Raw genomic sequence first — 20,219 nt, 5'->3', positions numbered from 1 at the left:
TCCTGAGTGAAGCTGCTGCAGGAAACAATAATTGTTCTTTACTTATTGCACAAAACTCAACTTGTGTCTCTTTCAGCTTATTTAGCTACTCGGTCACAAAGCTTTAAAATGAGACACATCCACACATATTGCCCTTAGGAAGTGGATCTGTTTTCAAAGAAACACATTTCAGCCATGTGTGGAGGGAAAGGTAGAGGGAGTAGATCAAATCCCCCACCACACCCCCTTGCTGCGTAACGCACACACACATACACACACACAACAGGGGAAGAAAATAGAGGAGCACTGTTTCTGTGACCTCAGTGAACCTAGCTAACTATTCTGGCAAAGCAGGATCCTCTCCTCTCTCTGCGGTTTGCCAGCGTACATCCTCACCTCTGCAGGAGAGATTTGTCAGCAGGAGATTTCTTTTTTTTCCACTGTGGAATTAACCCGTGCTCTCGGAGCTTACTTGCAGGCATGGCACATTATCTCCCAGGAAACACTGCCAAGCCAGCCCAGCAAACGGGTAAATGGCTTGTCTGGCCTGCACTATATGAAGGGATAGAGCCGGGACATGCAGGCAGGCAGGCAGACAGAGGCACGGCTCAGGCACCAAGGGCAGGCACAGGCAGCAGGCGTGGGCACTCGTCTCTCTCACCTCTCTGAGAGGCGTCACTAAGAGACAGAGATAGCCCTCATCCTTCCTGCCATTTGGAGCATGAGTGAAGGGAACCTACCACAGAGTCGAGGGGGGCGGAGGTGGGGGGGGGGCACGGCTCTGTGAGAGGAAGTTATACTATTCATGCAGATTTATGAATGAGTGGTGAGAGCAAAGGATGAGTCACAGCTTCCGAGCTGTACAGCCAGAAGGCAGCAGGCAGCCTATCACCAGAGGCGCTGGGTGGCTCAAATAGGCATCAAGCAGGCTGGAAACACACTACACACACTGGGCTGACACATACATTCACAAACACACACAGAGACGAACACAGCAGGCGCAGTCACAGCAGGCAGTCACAGCGGGCACACACAGCCTGGGCACAAGTTGAGGAAAATTTGTAAACGAAGAGTGACGACTCGTGAGAGAGGAGACAGAGTGTATGTGTGCAAGTACCTGTGTTTGTATGCAAGTGTGTCAGTCAGTCTCTAGCTAGCAGCATAACACACGGGTCCTGTTTGGTCAATCAAGTCTATGAGAGGAAACCTCGGAAAAGAGGCCAATCTGTCAGAGCTTTGAGAGGAGTCCTTTGTAGACCACAGAGGACAGGAGTCGGATAAACTCACGGCACTGGCCATCAATGGACAATAAGCCCTGCTGTTCATACATGGACAATAACACACTGTATAACCATGTCATCATGAATGAACTTTGCTAACTTGCAATAATCATATTGAAATAATGTGGAGAAAGACGCTGTTGTTGACATTAAAAGTTAGCAATGGCAGTCGACACGCGTCTGTGGCTTTTCATGAGCTTCACCACACTCTGCTCAAGCAGTGTATAATATGTTACAATTTTGTGTTTGGGAGGAACTCAAAACAAATTGAAGTGTAAGGCAGAGAAAATTCCATTTTGACCAATCACAGTCGCCACTCGTGCCCCAGGCCTCTGAAAAGTCCAAGGGCAACCAATAAAACCAATTGAGCAGAAAAACTATTTGTAACCAAACAGAGTTTTCCCTTTGCTTTAAGAGGGCTCAGGTTCTGCGTACTCAGTGAAGAGGGTCTCTGTTTTTGGGCAAATGAACTAACATCAGCTGGTAACACTTCCCAGGAATGACATTTATGAATGTGAACTAGATGGGAGAAAATGTGGCAAAGGCCAGGAGAGGGAAGGAGACGGAGGGAGGGAGGTGCAGGGATGCTGACGGAATTTATTGAGACAGAAAACAAACACACACACACACACACACACACACACACACACACAAACCCAACATAAATGTATATTCTTAGCATTTTCTCTTCACATCAAGATTGACCACAAATGATTGTAATTATTGCACTATTAGATCTTTGATAGATGGACAGAAAAAGAGAATCAGGGGCGGCCCTAGCTCACGTGCTAGAGTGTGCGCCCCATATGCCGAGGCCTTTGCAGCGGCCCCGGTTCAATTCCAGCCTGTGGCCCTTTGCTGCGTGTCATTCCCCCTCTCTCTCCCATATTTCCTGTCATTCTACAGCTGTCCTATCAATAAAGGGAAAAATCCCCCAAAAATTCCCCCAAAAAGTACCACAAAAATTTGCTGACTTGACTATCAATATATGGCAGGTTTCCATTACAGATGTGCCCAAAACTTAAGCAATATTTTCAAAATGTTGATAAAACACAAGTGCGAGATGACTGCGTTTCCATTGAGTGATGTTCTGTGACTTCTCCTCTGGTGATAACATTTTAAAAAGCATGGTGATGGATGTTTAAACATTAGCAGCTTTATTTCCATTACAGCCACCACACTAGCCACCATTATTTACTATCCAAGGCCACATAGGCGTGTTATGGAGCCATAATGGAAAGTCGAGCCCCTTATACGTGGAAGGTGATAGTCCACGATTTCACAAAGGAATATTGGGTTCAAAACTTTTGGATGATCGGCTCAACTTTTGAAGTTATGTGATGTAATAACAGCTCTTGTAGCTCCTGCTGCATCCTGAGGGAGCCAGCTCCTACTGACAAGCACGTTGCCATAGCATCATGTGACCTAGAAAAGCCAAAAAAGTGTTTCCACTGCAGTTTAGTGAAATATGGATTTTTTGAATCTCATGAAATACCACCTCATGCCAGTGTAAAAACCCTTTTTACAATAAATTGGAGCTTTTTCAAAATTGATGCGTTTCCATTTGACGTGTTTTATGTTCACAATTTTAATTCAATTAGGGGTTAATGGAAGCCTGTCTACAGCTTGTTTGCTAATATAGCTGCAGTAGTTTGAACGTATTAATTCAATGATAGACTTGACCTGCTTAAATCTGGATATCAACATGTGGCATAAGCAACATCATGTCAATCAATAATTGATGAAAAGATAATTCATGTTTCAAGTCAGAGATTCTTCCATTGAAATACAGTAAATGCCACATCAGAAGGAGCAGAAGTAAAGGAACAATAACAGAAACTGTTGTGTCCACGTTCTCTCACAATCGGGCACACACACACACACACACACACACACACACACACACACACACACACACACACAAAAACATACAGAGAACCCTATTTACAGCCTGTTGTTGCTTCTCTTGCCCTTGGACCACTGTTTAAAAAGGCATAAGCGTCTAAGAACACAAAGAGAACGAAAGGCTGCTGTGAAGGGAGCTTTGTCTGCTTTCTCTGATGTATTTATTGTCAATGACACCATGGAGTTGTAACACTATGAATCAATAGTCCCCAGTTCTCCTGGGAAATAATAGAGACGAGGGCATGCGCACAGACAAACAGTGCTAGCAGGGCCAGAGTTAACTTTGTGTTTCATATGTTGAATTCTGAAGTTATCTACAATGGTCGTCTTCAGCAATGTGTTGAAATGCAGGGCAGTTAGCACAGTGAGCACAGGCCCAGTTTCTCCTTCCCCTGGACGCTGTAGTGACCCGGTGAACGGAAAGAAAAGCTAAGCATGGTAGTGGAGAGCATGATGGATCTGATTGTTCCGTCTTTAGCGCGGTGGTTGTGGGAGGGCAGGAATGAATGAGTCTGATGGACATGAGTGCCATCTCTCTGGCACTAACGCTGACACACTGCCTGAGCTTTGTACAAAATGGAGCAGAGTGCAGGCGAGTAGCTCATGCTGGGTGGAAACATCAGATGTATGGGCACTGCGTCACAGTGCTGAGTGTGCCCCCAGGAAAGCACTGGGCTGTCAAGACTGGAATTTGAGCCCTTTTCTGCATCCTGTCCCTATAACTTCGATAAGCTTCAGAAAAGCCATTAAATATTTAAAAGCGTCCTCATATCTCCTGCTGGATGTTGGTTAAACAAAGATGACTGACAGATGATCATCAGAACTTGGCCCACAACACAAAATAAACCTATATCAATATCATTACCGCCATCAGCTCTATCCTATTGCCAACAAATAGTCTCCGTATGTCCCTGTGTGTGTAGTCTGCACATACTGCCTGTGTTGTTTCCCCCTTTTTATCCCCTCACAACTGCAATGAGTAAGCCAGCAGGAATTTCTACCTTATATACTTAAAGGGGCAGACTCATTCCAGCCAACTTAACATACATGCCTTATACATAAAGTATCCATAAATCCAGTTCTTAGCCGGCACAAACAGAGCATAATTTCTGCTCAGTTCGATCTTCTGCAGCCTATCTTGACATCAAGAAGTATGAGCTATGTGGTTTACAAAAGCCTCTGAGGGAAAATTCATACTTAATTGTCAATAGTATTTTGATTAAATCAATTAGCGCAAAGAGCCAGAAAAACAACAGTGAAAACAGAAAGAAAGAAAAATATCTGGTGGAAATGAGTCTGAGGTAACAAAGATTTAACCTTGATAAACCTTGAGATATATTTTTGTTATAATAACAAATCTCAAGTAAAAACCAAAACCAACAATGAATTGACCCTAGTACTGTCTTTGTGGCAAGAGCCTAACACAGCTTATTCATGAATGGCAAAGCATACAAAAACTATTAAAAACACATCAATGAGCCACACTGCTGCACTGGCTTTCTTTTCTTACTCGGCACTGGAGTTTATTTAGGGTCCATCACACATTCTGGTGCCGTAAATACTTGCTATTGCGCTAAATCCAAGGCTGAAAATAACAAATTCTCAATTTCCTTTCGTTTGAGTAACATTTGCTAAAACCTACAGTGCCCAGCTTGAAAAATGAAATGAATTAACTTTTTAGAATTGTCGCTATTTTTTGCGGCCTGTTTTTAAAGACTCAAATCTTCAGTAGGGACCCACTTTCCAGTATAGTCCCTCGAAGCTCCTCAATACCCCAAAAATTAAGCAATGCTATTGCCTTTTCAGCATTACAGGCAAGGCATCTAATTCTTCAGAAGTGGGCACAACAGAATTCCCCCTTCCTTTATTCAATGTATGAGAGACCTGATGAACTTTTTGCACCTGGAGAAAATGCCATACACAAGGAGGAATAACCAAGAATAGTTTGTCAAAATTTGGGAACCTTTCTGGTCCCATTTGATTACTTTGAGAGCTAGTGAGTTCTTACCTAATACTATATTAGTTATGTGGTTTCTTGAATGCATGTTAGGCTTGAGGTAACCATAAGGAGCTTATACACCCACCCCATGCTTGATATTTATTTCATATTCTGTGGATTGACCTACTCCACCTTTTTTTCTGTGATTAGTATTATCTTCTTACTGTTTTTTCCTGCCTTTTATTTATTTAGTTATTATTATTTCTTGTCTGTGTTTTAGTTTATGTGCCAGATGTTGAGGGTGGATGGGTTGGTGGTTGGGTAGGAAGCTGGGAGTACATTCTATTTGGTGTTCATAATTCATTGTATTTTGCCCTTATCACTGAAAATTCAATAAAGAGATTAATGGAAAAAAATCTTCAGTAGGGACCGGTGGGCTTGGGGTTGAGTGCCACAGAAAGCGTTGAGAGAAAAATTGTTGGTTTTGGTTCTTTAATGGGATTTGTTGACAATAAGAAAAAAAAAAGAAATATTGCCAGCCTTATTCATCTCTATCAAAAGATATTAAGCTGTTGAAATTGCAAAAGAAAATAGAAAGAGAGGAAAAAAAGATTTTGTCTGTCCATCTGAACCTGCTTACCCTACATACTCTAAGAGAAACTGTTTTCCTTGCTGTGAAGTGGCCTTAGGTCAGAGCACTCAGACCAGAGATATCAAGTGGGTCTCTGGCAAGGACGGAGTAAACATATTATCAAATGCAGAAGTCTCTCAGGCCAGTGGAGAGCTCTCCCCACTGCCAGGGCTCCAAAATGCTTTCGCTCTGCTGCGTTTCTTCTGGGTTCAGTACAAGGACACACAGAGCACAAACTGTCTGTAGCATGACAGGACAGCAGGTCTCCTTACGTCAAATTTCACCTTACACCACATAGCTCAAATGCAAACTGACACTGCACCACTTTCAAGCGAGCAAAGCTCAGCTTTGCTTTCTCAAAAAGCAAAGGCAGCTTCAGCATGTGGACATTTTGATTCATTTAACATTAACAGGCAGATATGACTTTTGACATTTGTCTGTCAATGTCAAAATACATCATTCAGGACACCATGTTCCTTAAAATCAGACAGCCACTGGTAAGATAATATTCTATCATTTGAAGGAGGTATGGGAGCTATGTGAGGACTAGTGAGTGTGAGTGTGTGTCTCCCTGTGGAGCTATGAAGACTAACCTGCCCTGAGTCTGGGCATGGGCACAGCAGCATGCTTTCCTGCTCGTCTGCCTAATTTTAAAACCCTCTTGTCTATCTGGCTTTGGCCTGGGTTCAGGGGCAGAAGGGAGGCCTGTCTGCAGCAAACACAGAGACCTGAGGAGGCTATTTGAAGCGGGCCAGACAGTTTTTAGTCACGGGATCCCCGAAAACTCAAAGCAAACAGCGTGCGGTGTCAAAGGATCCAGAGCCCGGCCAAACAAGCTGGTTGGCTGTGACCACTGCAGTGATGAGAGAATGTCTCCTGACAAGTAAACAGCAGAGAGATATCTGACAGCCAGAGCTGTTAACAGCGCCTGATAAGCCCTGTAGAAAAGAGGGAGGTGAAAATAAAGGAGGAAACACCAGCAGAAACACTGACAAGGACAATCAGAGATGAGATCCAGGCTGAGGCTAAGCAAAGTGGAGAAGGCTTGTGAGGAAGACAGCATGTACAAGGAGGGGAGAGCAGCAGCGGGGAAGGCAGGGAGGATTTACGAGAAAGCATGGGGGGTTGAAAAAAGAGGAGGAGGAGGGACAAAAAACAAGGGGAGTCACGGGCATTTTTCACCCCTCCAAGCGCTGCGCTTTAGCCAGAGCTTGCCGTTGAGCTTGTATACTTGACATTTGTCTGACATTTCCCCTCGGTGCCCCTCCTCCTGCGTACAGCTCCTCAGTCAGGGCCTCTCCACGCATCGCTGCTTGCCACTAAAAAGCACCCAGAACCAATCTGCACATCCCTACACGGTCACTCCCACTCACTTCCATCCAGCCACAAGTACAGCATTAACCTGGCTTACTTCATATTTACATACACCTCTCATTCAATGCACTGAAAACTATTGTGGGAAACAGCATCTGGTAGGTGGACAAACATGTAGAAAGAGGAGTTTTGTTGTTGCTCTGTGGAGCACCAGAGAGCCCAGAGGGTAAAGTAGTGTGCTATGCAGACAGCACTCCCTCCTCATGTAGTGTAATTAAAGAGGAGACCGGGCCGTATTGACTACAAAACCACTGAATGCCCTTGAAGGAACATCTGTACTGGAGAAAAACAAGACAATTATGCAGAGGGGTGGAGGGAGGAGAGAGGAATCTCAAGCAGGAAGGAGAGAGGTAGACATATCAAGCCTTTAAAAAGAGAAATGTTATCTGTGCATGAAGCCTGGAATATCAACAGATCTCACAAAGCTGCCCTGGCTTCATTTTGTCCTATTATTGCTTCACTAACTCCTCCTTTTTTTCCCACTGTGGAGCGCCCCCGAGCCTTTATCTGCAGCCTTGAGACCTCAGGGCCCTCTACATGAATGCATTTACCCTGACCTCTGCCTGGGCCTCACAGAGAAGTGGACTGGTTCAAACAATACTCCTGCTCTGCCTCTCAGGTCGGACATGTGAAAACAACAGAGTTCCACCACAATATATTACACAGTAGCACACAGGACGTGAAGGTCCTTTACAATGTAGCATTTTGTAAATAAAGCAAATCTGTATAAAACCAAAAACATTTTTTTTAAATTCCCATAGTCACCTGTATATGAATCAAGGGATGGATAAGAAGCGTGCAGGGAACTCTGGCAGGTCAGTGCATCCCAGAATTAACAGAGGCACAGCAATAAACACTATAGCTTTATACAGAGACAGACGTGGTCACTAGGGAAAGGAGGCAAGCTTGATTTCCACTATTTGTTCTGAGGGTCCCCAGGGGTGAAGGCGGGTGGTGTTTGCGACTCCCAACTGACCACGGGAGCTGTACACAGGTCCTCAATAGAGAAGGGCTGCAGGAACATTTTCCCACCATTATTTTGCTCAGATGAGAGGACAGAGAAAATGGCACAGAGCGGGAGTCTGAAAGTTTTCCACACCATAACAAAAGTCAAGTTTGACATAATTCTTTTACCAAGAAAAAAATTATCTGTATATCCGCTATTGATCTTGGTTATGGTAATGTGTGGATATTCAGAGAGGGAAACACAAAAGGGTAGTCTCTCAAGTACCAACAGGTTGACCGTCTATGCAAAATCAATGAATAAATAAAGGACAATAGTATACAAGCCAAAGCTGTGGTATTGATATCACCTTATAAAGCCCACATAAACAACATATTAAAGCAAAGCAGCACAAAAATCTAAAGCCATAACTTGTTCATTATAATTTCTTATTAGAAATTATAATGAACAGGGTGTTTCATAACTATTTCTACACACACATCTTAAGTGTTAGTTTTCAACATTTTGTGACGCCTTCGATTCAGAAGCATAATAAAATTAAAGCACAATTAATGTGCCTTTAATGCCTTTAAAGATATGTTAAGAGAGAGCAGAAGTCTGAAACAAGTGTTCTATGGTGAAACAAAAGTCAAATTTGACATCAACCTTTTTACCAAGCTAAAAACAATACGTATATTATTTACGTATTCCAGTTATGGTACAGTATGCATTTTCAGACTCCAGAGAGAAGACAGTCCCTCTTAAGTCCCAAAGTGTTTATAGTCTATGCAAAATACACAAATAAAGGGAAATCCTGCACAACACCAGAGCTGCAGCATTGACATCAACTGCATATTAACAACAAAGCAGCAGAAAGGGCCATAACATGTGCTATTATTTCTTATCACCAGAGTCTATGCACAACATCTAAAATATGAGTTTTGGCACATTTTTATGATGTTGTTGATGCAGACACATAAAGAAATTAAAGCTTCATTAATGTGCTTTAATTCTCTTGAGGATATGTCAATTAACCTAAAGTGTTTTTGTACTTAAAGATATGTTTACAGCTTTTTCTAATGTTGAAAAGGGGCATTGTGTGTTATTCTAAAGTGCAGCCTGTAAAGGAATTTGAACCCCTGATAAAAAACAAACCCTCTGCGCTCTTGGATAAATATTAGAAAATAAAGTGTTGATAGCTTGAGGAGGAACTTGATATCTTCATGAAATGAAAAGCGATACAGGCACAAAATATGATATTACTAAAAGGAGTTGGATTTTGTGTCAGAATGAAGGGAACATTTCATCAACAGCTCAGCTTTGTCTGTGTAAAACAGGCTGTAGGAGTGCATCACAAAGGCTTGAACTGCCTTCTACAGTAGTTTTACAGAGGAATGAGACAGCTGATCTGTTTGTCCCAAATCCTTATCAAAAAGCACAAACTGTCTCTCGACATCTGAGAGAGAACGGGCGGTGAAGATATGTAACGTCGCTATAAGCTGCTAAACTCATCCATGCGAATTACTAAGACAAACAACACAAATAACTGAGTTAATTCAAACCCTTAGATTGAGAGGATATACATTATATATATATACTGTATATATATATATATATAATATATGATATGACCCTCCTCGACCCTCCCCCAAATTCTTCAATATACCCCTTTTCATAAATTGCAAAAAGTCCCTAAGGCAAATATTTAACTGACATGGTCCAGACAGGTAGACTAGCTCATTTCTTGGCAGAGCAACTTTAACCTCAACTGAGTATGCCTTTCTAATACCTGCTGCTCTATATTGCAGCCATCCTTCACTCCACAAATAGCCTGATCTAAAGACAAGGTCTCTGTAATGAACAGAAAGGAAATGTTTGCACTGGCCCGTGGACAATCCTGCAGCCTGACGGAAATGAAGGAAAAACACTGCATAGATTCATGGGATTTGTTCGCTTGTGAAAAAAATGCACAATTTCAGAATGTTTAGAAGGCTGGAAACCACCTACGCTGATCAAAGTCACGTCCTCATTTACTGTTCTTGCACACCAAAATGGCACACAATTCCATTATCATTCAGCAATCATCGCAATTAAAGCCGCTTTCTGCTTTCTCCACGTTATCTGCTGTGACAGAGGATGAAATAAAAAACACTATACCTTTCTGGCACTGGTTGGAGGTCCAGCAGCGGTAGTCGTAGTTTTCATTGAACGACGTCCTCTGACAAAGGGGGTTATCCTCCATGATGCCAGGGCAGACGTTGTCACATTCCTTTGCCTTCTTATTCCCATTGATAACGTTGTTGAACTCAGCATCCATAATAAGAGACCAGTCCACCGAGTCCAGGTAGCAGAGCTCGGGGTTCTTTTCAATCCGCATGGCCCCACGGGTGATGTTTCTCAGGTTGTACAGGCCAATGTCCTTCAGGCTGGTCATCTCATAGATCACCAGGGCGTAGTTGTAGAAGAGGTTGCGCCCCCGGATGACACTCAGGTTGGGGAAGAGCATGCTGAGGCTGTCCAGGCCTGAGACGCGAAACAGCAGCAGATAATCAGTAATGACAGTCAACTTTGGGAAGCTGAGGGAGCGGAAGACCTCCTGGTGGATGTTGTTGGTTTTGTCGTTGATGAGGAGGATCTGCAGGTAGCCCTCCACCACTGTGCAGTTCTCCAGACGCTTGAACTCACTGATCTCATTTCGGATGTCAATACTCGGACCACAGACTGGAAGACACAGAGAGACAGCAAATAATAAAAAAGATTTTTTTTTTTTTTTTTCATATAGCACCTTTCATACATGGAATGCAGCTCAAAGTGCTTCGCAGAGAAATAGATAGAGATACATGACAGCATAAAAAAAGAAAACAGCAATTAAGTATACAGATAAGAACTACAAAGTAAGATAAAACATACAAAAACACTACAATACTAACAGGTCCAGCATCAGAGACAACAGATTAAGAAATGGCCAAAGAATCATCATCATGTCACAAATAAAAGGGGTGTAGCTAAAGGGCTAAACCAATCCAATAAGGTTTTTTATCTAAGGGAAGGCCAGGGTAAAAATATATGTTTTGGGCCTTTTTTAAACTATGCTTACCGAATCTGACTGTCGAATATACAGTGGAATTGTACTCTATAATGTGAAAAGATGCATGCTTATTTTCCAAACCGAGTAAAACGCTGTACAATTACAGATTTTCTTTTGTATGAGTAATGAATGCTACAGAAGTGTTTGGTGGGTAATACAGCAATGCTTCGTATAGATTAGCACGCAGATCACTTTTGCCAAAAAATTTTAATTATATAATCTTCTTGAAGCATATAATCTTGTTAGTCAAGCTGGTAATGCTGGTACTTTGCTGGCAGCATGTCATACGTAGAAATAATACAGAGCTCTGAAAAAGACTGTGCGTGGTCCTAGAACATTTTGTTTCTAGCTACATTGTTTAAAAGAAGTTGATGTTCTCACAGACAGGCATTTTTTATGATAAAAAAGAAAGATTTTATCACCAGGGTCAGCTAAGGTGAAGGTATTTTTAACATAGAGGTGACTTTTCATTTTGCTTCACAATGCAGTTTACAAGCACACATATTGATACTCCTGTATTCATTTCAGATACAAACATTTCTCTATAAAATGTTCTGAACGTCACCTCATATAACCCCAGCGTCTGAATAAGCCATTCCTCTATGCTTGGAAAACAACACTTGAAACCAGCGCCTGGAGCGTTCACCAACACCACACGCATACACACAAACATTAACAACAAAGACAGCATTTATTATTGATGACAATCAACTCACCCTCTAATCGTGCCTATCAATTACTTCACCTGGGAATTAATGGGAGATGATATTCTCATAATGTTATTGTGCTCCAATGCAGTGGTTCCATTACCTTCTTTGTCTGCTGAACCTTCACAGCCCCGTCAAATGAAATGAGCTCACCTACCCCTTTATCAACACCACCTGTCATGTTTATGTTGTTATGCAAATTCATTTCAGACTGTAGCTTATTTTACACAATTAATGGTATAAAATATTGTATTGTATTACTCTAAATGTAACTGAAATATCAGTGTTAAGTTCAGTTTAGTCAAGTTTGCATTTGTACAATTTTGTATGCTATTTTGAAGTTTAAACCATTTATCATTTCTCTTTCTGCTAACAATTTTAGCTGTTTATCATTTATGTTAGCCAGCTATTTACTATTTATATTACTTTTTTCCCACTATTTAAACCATTTATCCATTTACTTTTAGCATTTGTTTTAGCAGTTTGTCCATTACTTTTAGCAAACAATTTTAACAAGTTATCCATTATTTTAGCAAACTATTTTAAAATGTATCCAAAATTTTAGTGAACTATTTGAAATTTTGATACATTTCTATTAACTTACTATGTTACCCATTTACCCTGAACTTTTGGCTATCAACTTCAACAATTTATCAACTACTTTCAGCTATTTTCAACATTTTTTAACTAGCCTACTTTGAATTTACTATATGCTTTTAACTATTTAAACAATGTAACCAATAAAATAACTTTTAGCTGGGCCCAAGTCTTTTTAACCACTTACACCCACTACTTTTAACTATTTCAAACATCTATCCATCAAACATTTGGCTATTCACTATCTAAGCCATATATCCACTACATAAATCATTTAGTACCATATGTCCACTGACTTTTGCTAACTATTACATCATAACATTACTACTATAAAAATGTATCTATTATTATTTTTATTTTAATTATTTACTATTTTAACCATTAAACCATTAACATCACTTTTAGCTGGCCTAAGGCTTATTAATATCCACAGCCTTTAGCTATTTTAAACATTTATCCATCAGACATTTGGCTGACCACTATTTAAACTGAGCATTTTTACCATATAGTACCTTTAGCATTAGCTAACAATTTCAACTATATATACACTGATTTTAGATTACTATGATAACAATTTATCTATCACATTACTGTTTACTTTTATCTAACTATTTTAATCTCAACCATTTATTAATGTTTAGCTGGCCTAAGTCTTATTAAAATCCATGACTTTTAGCTATTTTAAAGATTTATCAATCAAAAATTTAGCTAACCACTACTTAAACTGAGCATTTTCACCATATAGCCTAGTACCTTTAGCATTGGCTAACAATTTCAACCATATATCCACTGATTTCAGCTAACTATTTTTACCACTTAACCATTAACAACACTTTTCGCTGGCCTTAGTGTTATTAATATCCACAACTTCTAGCTATTTTATTAGCCCACCATTATTTAAATGTATCCACTAGCTTACCTTTAGCTTTTTTACCATCCATTGCCTTTAGCATTAGCTAATTACTTTAACAATTATTACTGTTAGCCTATATATACTTTTAAGTAACATTAATGTTACCTAAGTCTTTTAATCATTTATATCCCCCTTTGTTGGCTATTTTAAACATGTATCCATCAAAAATGTGGATATCAAAACCATTTATACCCTAACCTTAGTTTTTCTCACAGTGCAATATCTTTAGCATTAGCTAACAATTTCAGCCATTTCATTCACTAATTTTAGCAAATGTTAACTGTTCAACTTTACTGCTTGTGTGAGAGGAATTTTAACACTAAGTGTTCAGATTTTAGATGGCAACTCAATATGTGGACATATTTCATCCATGATTTCAAATTAGTTTGTAATTTCTTCTCTAAATTCTTAGTTGAGCTACTCAACAGTCTTTCCATGTACATCCAAGCAACAGCAAAAGTAGGCTACCATCTGGGGCGGAAGTACTGCTAAGAATCATTGCTCTAAGGCCACAGCCAAAAAGCTGAATAGTTCTTCTGTACAATTACAATAAACAAATTAAATTCTTATATGCAATGCACTGTGTTAAATATTTATGAAACAATAAATTATGTACAATAATTTCAGGAGTGGCACACAGTTAAACGTTATATATAATTTTGAACTGTCTAAAAGACGGTTCAATAGTCAGCACAGGAAATGCCTTGACATATGAGCTCCTTGGTTAAACCTGTTATGTTCTTACAGAGGCTTAAGACGCCGTTGTAGCGAGCAACACTGTCACAGCGCCTGTCCAAAGGGACAGAGGCATGTTTTCAATAAGAGTCCCTGATCCTTGTCAAAACACTGGGGATAAAGCAGAGAGCTAAACTGTTTCTCGTCCCAAAATAAACACTGTGCCACCAGATAGCCTGTCCAAAACCATAGATGTATATAAAAATCTTTCAGAAATGATATAGTGAATCACTCCTTGGCTTATATTCAACCATGTGTATGTGCTCTCAGAATGTCCCTGTGAGTAAATTAACTTCACTTCAGTCAGATAAAAAAGGCAACGCTTGATGTTCTTTGTTCAGACTATCCTGCCAAAAATAGAAGCTGCATTGTTTATGGGGATGAATGGGCTATATTTGCTCCTGTCAGGGTTTTTCAATTTCCAAATTTAGAACGGAAACGATTACTCCACAAGAAAATAGTATTTGCTTTCTCCAATCAACACCAATGCCCCTGGGCTCCACTTGTGAGCCATCGAGCTGCATGTCTTCTTTGTTTCATTGAGAATTTTCTTCTTTCCAGCTTCTCCAGCAGCCGGAGCGAGAGGGAGGAGGGGTGGAGCCACTCAAATACAAAGACTAATTTGTTTGTTAGTAAAGAGAAACTCTAGGCCCCATTTCCTGATGAGGGCATTAATAAAACCAGGGGGCATCTGGCCAGAAGGGGGAGGGGGGTGTACTTTGACGAATAGGAGAGATAACGTTTCTGCCATGTGTAACATTTGAGGCCATCCCACTTGTATAAAAAACACCAAAAACAGAAATCACTAAATTCATTAAATGTATTTCAGGGTGTCACGACTTTTATCATTACCTTGAAATTATACTTTTAGAAAGAAAAAAGAAAGGAAGGAATGCAGAATGAAAGAAAAGGCTCCTCTTTGATATTCTCTTGTTCTACTCATTAGGCATGTTAAGTACCAGGAATTCCAATCATTTCCTTACAAAAGGATTTAGTAGGATCTTGCCTCAAACTAAGCCTCCAGGCTTCTCTGATTCTTGCCAGTCAATCCATGTGTTGTAAAGATAACAATGCCTAAATAAAATTTGAATAGCAAAACCTTTATTCGTTGTTCCATAAACAGGAAGAAGTGGGGAAATAAATTAAAGTACGGACACATCATAATGACCTCGAGGTGATGTGGATATGTCAGCACCACCGTCCACAGAGATGAATAAGCCTGTGTGTGTGTGTGTGTGTGTGTGTGTGTGTGTGTGTGTGTGTGTGTCTCCCTCCTGTCTCTCTTTGCTCTTCACACTGCTGAGTAAACACACATATCTCCACAGCGTAATGGGATCCATCAGCTCATGTTTATGATTGATAAACCTTGCCCTGGCCGTCCATGGAAATGTCATCACAAACACACACACACACACACACACACACACACACACACACACACACACACACACACACACACACACACACACACACACACACACACACACCTGCGCACAGCCACATACACATACACACACAGGACCCCTCAGAAGTCAGTCAAATTAAATCGAGGCTAAAATGGTCAGTTGTTTTCTTAACGTCATCTTCATTTTGGCTGACAGAAACACGACTTTCACATGTCGGGCTGTTTATCAGAAGGCCACAGACAAGCATTGTGGGAAAAGCACATTACTGTGTCCTTTCCCAGACGTCCAGGGAGTCTATTAGGAAGATCCCTCTGAAGAGTTCAAGAGATGTTATGTGAATCCACAATACGCAGGGCTGCAACTATATTCATTTTCAATTATAACTGAAATATAATTTTAAAAAATTAATTATGACACTGGATCCTGCAAATGTTTTGCATTTCTACTGGAGGAGAAAATAAAAACCACTATTATTTCCAATATTTTCAGCGATAAATTTGAGTATGTTATTGTGTGCTGTAGCACTGAGAGGGCTCCACCTAATTTTATGTATATATTAAAACAGGCTATTTTTAAATACCATTAACAACATGTCTAACAAATATCCTTTCATCAGTTTTGGAGATGTCTCACTGTCTGAAAATACTGCGAGTCCACTTGATGAAAACTGACCCAAGATTAAGAACTTCTGGTTTGTGAAATATTTTAAATATATGGATCTTGCAAGTATGCATCTTTTGCAAAAGACAGTTTTAAAATTTCTATATGCTAAAAGTCTATATGCTATATTTCTTAAAAATCCAATTAAAAACATGTCTAACAAATATCCCTTTATCAGTTTTGGAAATGGCCCACTGTCTACAAATCGTGACAACACTTGACCGAAAACTGAGACCAGAAAATTTCTGGTTCAGTGAATATTTTAAATACACTGTATTAATCTTGCAAGTATGCATTTTGTACAAAAGAAAGTGTTAAAATGTCATATCTAGAGTTTGGTACCTCCATAAAGAATATATCAATGTTAGTGCTAAACACTAAAAAAGTGTGATTATGTGCACAATTTAAGTGTCAGAAAATATAAGCATTGTTTTTACTTATCAGAAGAACATATACTGTATATGCACACAATGGCATGAACAAATGTTACACAGCATAGCATTAACTCCACTGAGCCACAACATCAAGCGTTAACATTTTCCCACTAAAATCCAGTTTTAGTTCCCGCAGTGAGGGAGCTGGTCACTGTGCGGTCATATCCCCTCACACCTGCCACATCAACTGGCCCTAATCCCCGGCATACTGGAAGTCATCTGACCAGCGGTCTGGTGGGCCACTTCCCCTCAGTGGACCTTACTTCAAACACTGTGGCTCAGATTTCCCCAAAACCCCAAACAGTAACACTACACTCTTGATCATAACAACTCACACACAAAAAGACACACAGACTCCCCCTCTCCCAAAATGCGGGGAGGGGGCAGGAGGTAGCACTCTCTATGTTTATACGCACATTATGACCTGATCACTATAAACAACCACACTTCCTCTTTGATTACAGTAAAACATGCTTCACAATGATTTTTATTAAAGGTTAATGCCTGCAAAGATACTGCAGCCTGCAGGGAAACGTAAAGAAAATTAAGTGACGTTGGTAGTAGTTAAATTTGAATGGTGATACATAACACATACACACACATACACATGAACATAAAATCCTTTTCTGGAGTCTCCCCAATATTTTTTTCTACCACTGCTTGAGAATCAGCTGTTGGTGAATAGAAACTTAAGTTTCTGTCAGGTTCACTCTCTGGTGTGGGGTGAAGTCAGGTCACTTGGGACACTTTTTGGTAGATTATCAAGAAAACCACCTCAGATTCTAAAGACGAAAACAAAACAACAAAAAAAAAACAAATAACAAATAATTTGGCTCAACAAAAAAAATTAACACAATGGTTTGCGTCAGTCTTTTTGAGTTGTAACAACTTTTAGACACTCAAAGGCAGGTCCCTATCACAGTCTTCACTGTCACAGCCAATTTCATTACTTCACTACAACTTCGTTTTTTTAACCAATTAACACATAAGTTTGAGTTTAAATTGCACACAATATTATGTTGATGTAATTATCAACATTAATATGTCAACACAACTCATCATATTATATTTGCAACTTAAAAGGTTGATCAAGATTAATATATTAGAATTTTGATCCTGCAGTGATGCCTTTAGTGAGGCAGGGGTGATAGGTCCCCTGAATAACTTTTCAAGTGAATCAGACCCAGGCAGCTGCAAAGGCCTCAGCACATATGGATCTGACTGATATATTGTATAAAGAAAATGTGTTACCAAGTAAAATATCTGAGGAACTTTGGAGACTCAAATGCATCAAGAAGCTTGACCTCATTCTGATTACATGCACAGGTAAAATGGGACCTGTATGTTTGTTTATTAAATGGTTAAATCTTCTATCAGTTCAGTCATTAATTCATTAATTATTAGTGTAACCGAACTATTCATAAAAATAGACTGTCCCACCTTTCTGCCATGCTTTCCCTGTTTTTTTTGCTGTCTAATTGTCTACAATGAACATGTGTGTGTGCTTGTGTGTTATGTTCATAGCTATATCAGGACTGTGGTGGCTGACATGAACCCACTGCACAATCTTTAATATTTTTGAAGTGACAAAAATAGTAAAACTATTTGTAATAAGAAAGAATGGCACACAATAGCATAACTCATGTTTTTATGGCTCCTGGTAGCATGAAAACAAGCTGGTTCACTTAATGAATTTATCAAAGAAAACCAAGTTAAGTGAACAATTATGTATATTATCAGGTGTTCTACATTGATTGTGAACTTGAGCTTTAATCTGATGCTACAGACTAAAAGGCATGCTGTCTTTTAGGACAGTTCTCTGTTAAATTTCATGCACCTGTGCTCTCAAACCACATACATATACACACCCAGCTGCCTTTATTCTTCATCAGGACAATCACAAATAACCAATTGATGACCGAACAGTTAAAACGAAACAATGAAAAGGTTTCTCACTGATACTTTGAGAACACCTCTGAGAGTAATCTCCGGCAGATGAATTCTCCACTCGGGACGGATCCACATTCAGTTCTTGATGAACAGCTTTCAACTGATACTGCGAGCGCCATCCATTAGAAGAGCTAACATTTGCAATCATCTCACAAATTGTACAATACTCTACGGACCATTAAACCGGCGGCCTGCGATGATGTATGTGCGGCTGGCCATAGACTGCGTTTGAGCAACTCCAATGACGGGCCACTTGAAATAAAGTGTTTAATTAAGCATTGTAAACCTCAGCTGGCAGCCTGGAGGAGCTGCAGGACAGCGTTTGACTGCGCTCTCACAAACTAGCCCAGTAACACACTTTCACATCCTTACACAGGGACACGCCACTGACTCAGGCTGTCACTCTGAGTCCTGCTGCAGTACACACACACAGTGCTGCACAATGAACTCACGAGCACACTCGTATGCACACTACAGGGCTATGAACACTCACTACACTTTCTCAGGGGTGAGACAAGGCATTCTTGCATCCAGGCAAGCCAGGAGTGGGGGAGGGGAACGCCTGGGGGGGGGATGGGGGGGGGGCGTAGTCGTGTAGCCCTGGTCACAAGATGGAGCGGGGCACCTTGGAGTCGAGTGACAGCAGTCATATCTGAGTCACTTGCCCCATCACGACAAGGAGAGCTGTACTGCGACATGCCATACCCCAAAGGGAGCGGTAGGAGGGGTGCCTGTCAAACACAATGCTTGCTGACGTTTGATTATTTATGCCGCCATTCAAGTTTTCCGGAGCAACATGTCGGTTCATAAATAACTGAGCGAGAACACTGGTGTGCCCTCATGGAAGGGGACAGAGGGTGCCTGTGCTCACACAACCAACCCACCAATGTTGTTGGTGACATATCTATTTATACCCCTAATAGCAGTGGTGCCAAGTGATGAAGTTAGGTGCATCGGTCTGTACAGGAGAGCGCTCCGTGTGAACAGCAAAGAGCCAATAAAACTGTTCACAAACTCTCTACTCTTCCAATCAACAAAACCAAGTCTGTTTCTCTTGCAAGTGTATTTTTGAACGTTCTATTTCCAAACACCAAGCGTCTATCTCCCTCGCGCTCTCCCTCCTTTTCAGAGACTTATTTGCTGCTTGAAAGCCATGGAAAGTTTACTGTGGTAAGAGTTAAAAGGGATCTTAATTACATTTTATTGGTGTGGACAGATTATCAAAATGAACAGAGAGAGAGAGAAAAAGTGTTCAACCCCTAATGGAGCTTTTGGATATCTGGGATTTTCCACAAAGTGATGATAGAAACTGGAAATTCTGGCCCTCTGCAGCCCAGTGAAGTAAACATCATCTCCTAGTGATTAATTTGTGAGACTCCATCTCTGTCTTGATATTCACTCTACAGTCTTTGTCTCTTACAGCTTTCTTCTGGAAGGCCTGATGTATAATACACCACAGAGCACCAAGATCTGAGAGCAAACCACTTGTCTCCCAGCCCCCTGCTGCGCTCATGGGTGTCTCTCTGGCTCAGGAGGGTGCACAGAAACACACCCCCACACGGCTCATCGGACCACTGGTCAACAGGAATTTCAAAAAAAAGTTTTTCCTCCATTTGAATGATAATAGAGGTCAGCCTAAATGTCTCCTTCCCATGTCAAGTTGCCTCTTACATCCCAC

The 20,219-nt window shown here is 40.6% G+C and overlaps 1 protein-coding gene across 2 annotated transcripts in view; it reads right to left on the bottom strand.

Moving 5' to 3' along the window:
- The window catches only part of igf1ra (insulin-like growth factor 1a receptor), a 104,163-nt gene that overhangs the window by 80,914 nt on the left and 3,030 nt on the right, over positions 1–20,219 (bottom strand). For both annotated transcript variants that reach the window (XM_042495402.1, XM_042495403.1), the window contains exon 2: positions 10,209–10,772. In XM_042495402.1, coding sequence (XP_042351336.1) covers positions 10,209–10,772 — 564 coding nt within the window. The remainder of the gene's footprint in view (positions 1–10,208; positions 10,773–20,219) is intronic.

This window comes from Plectropomus leopardus, chromosome 11, assembly GCF_008729295.1.
Source record: "Plectropomus leopardus isolate mb chromosome 11, YSFRI_Pleo_2.0, whole genome shotgun sequence".
NCBI classification, from domain to species: Eukaryota; Metazoa; Chordata; class Actinopteri; order Perciformes; family Serranidae; genus Plectropomus; species Plectropomus leopardus.
This window is presented reverse-complemented; position numbering and strand designations above follow the sequence as displayed.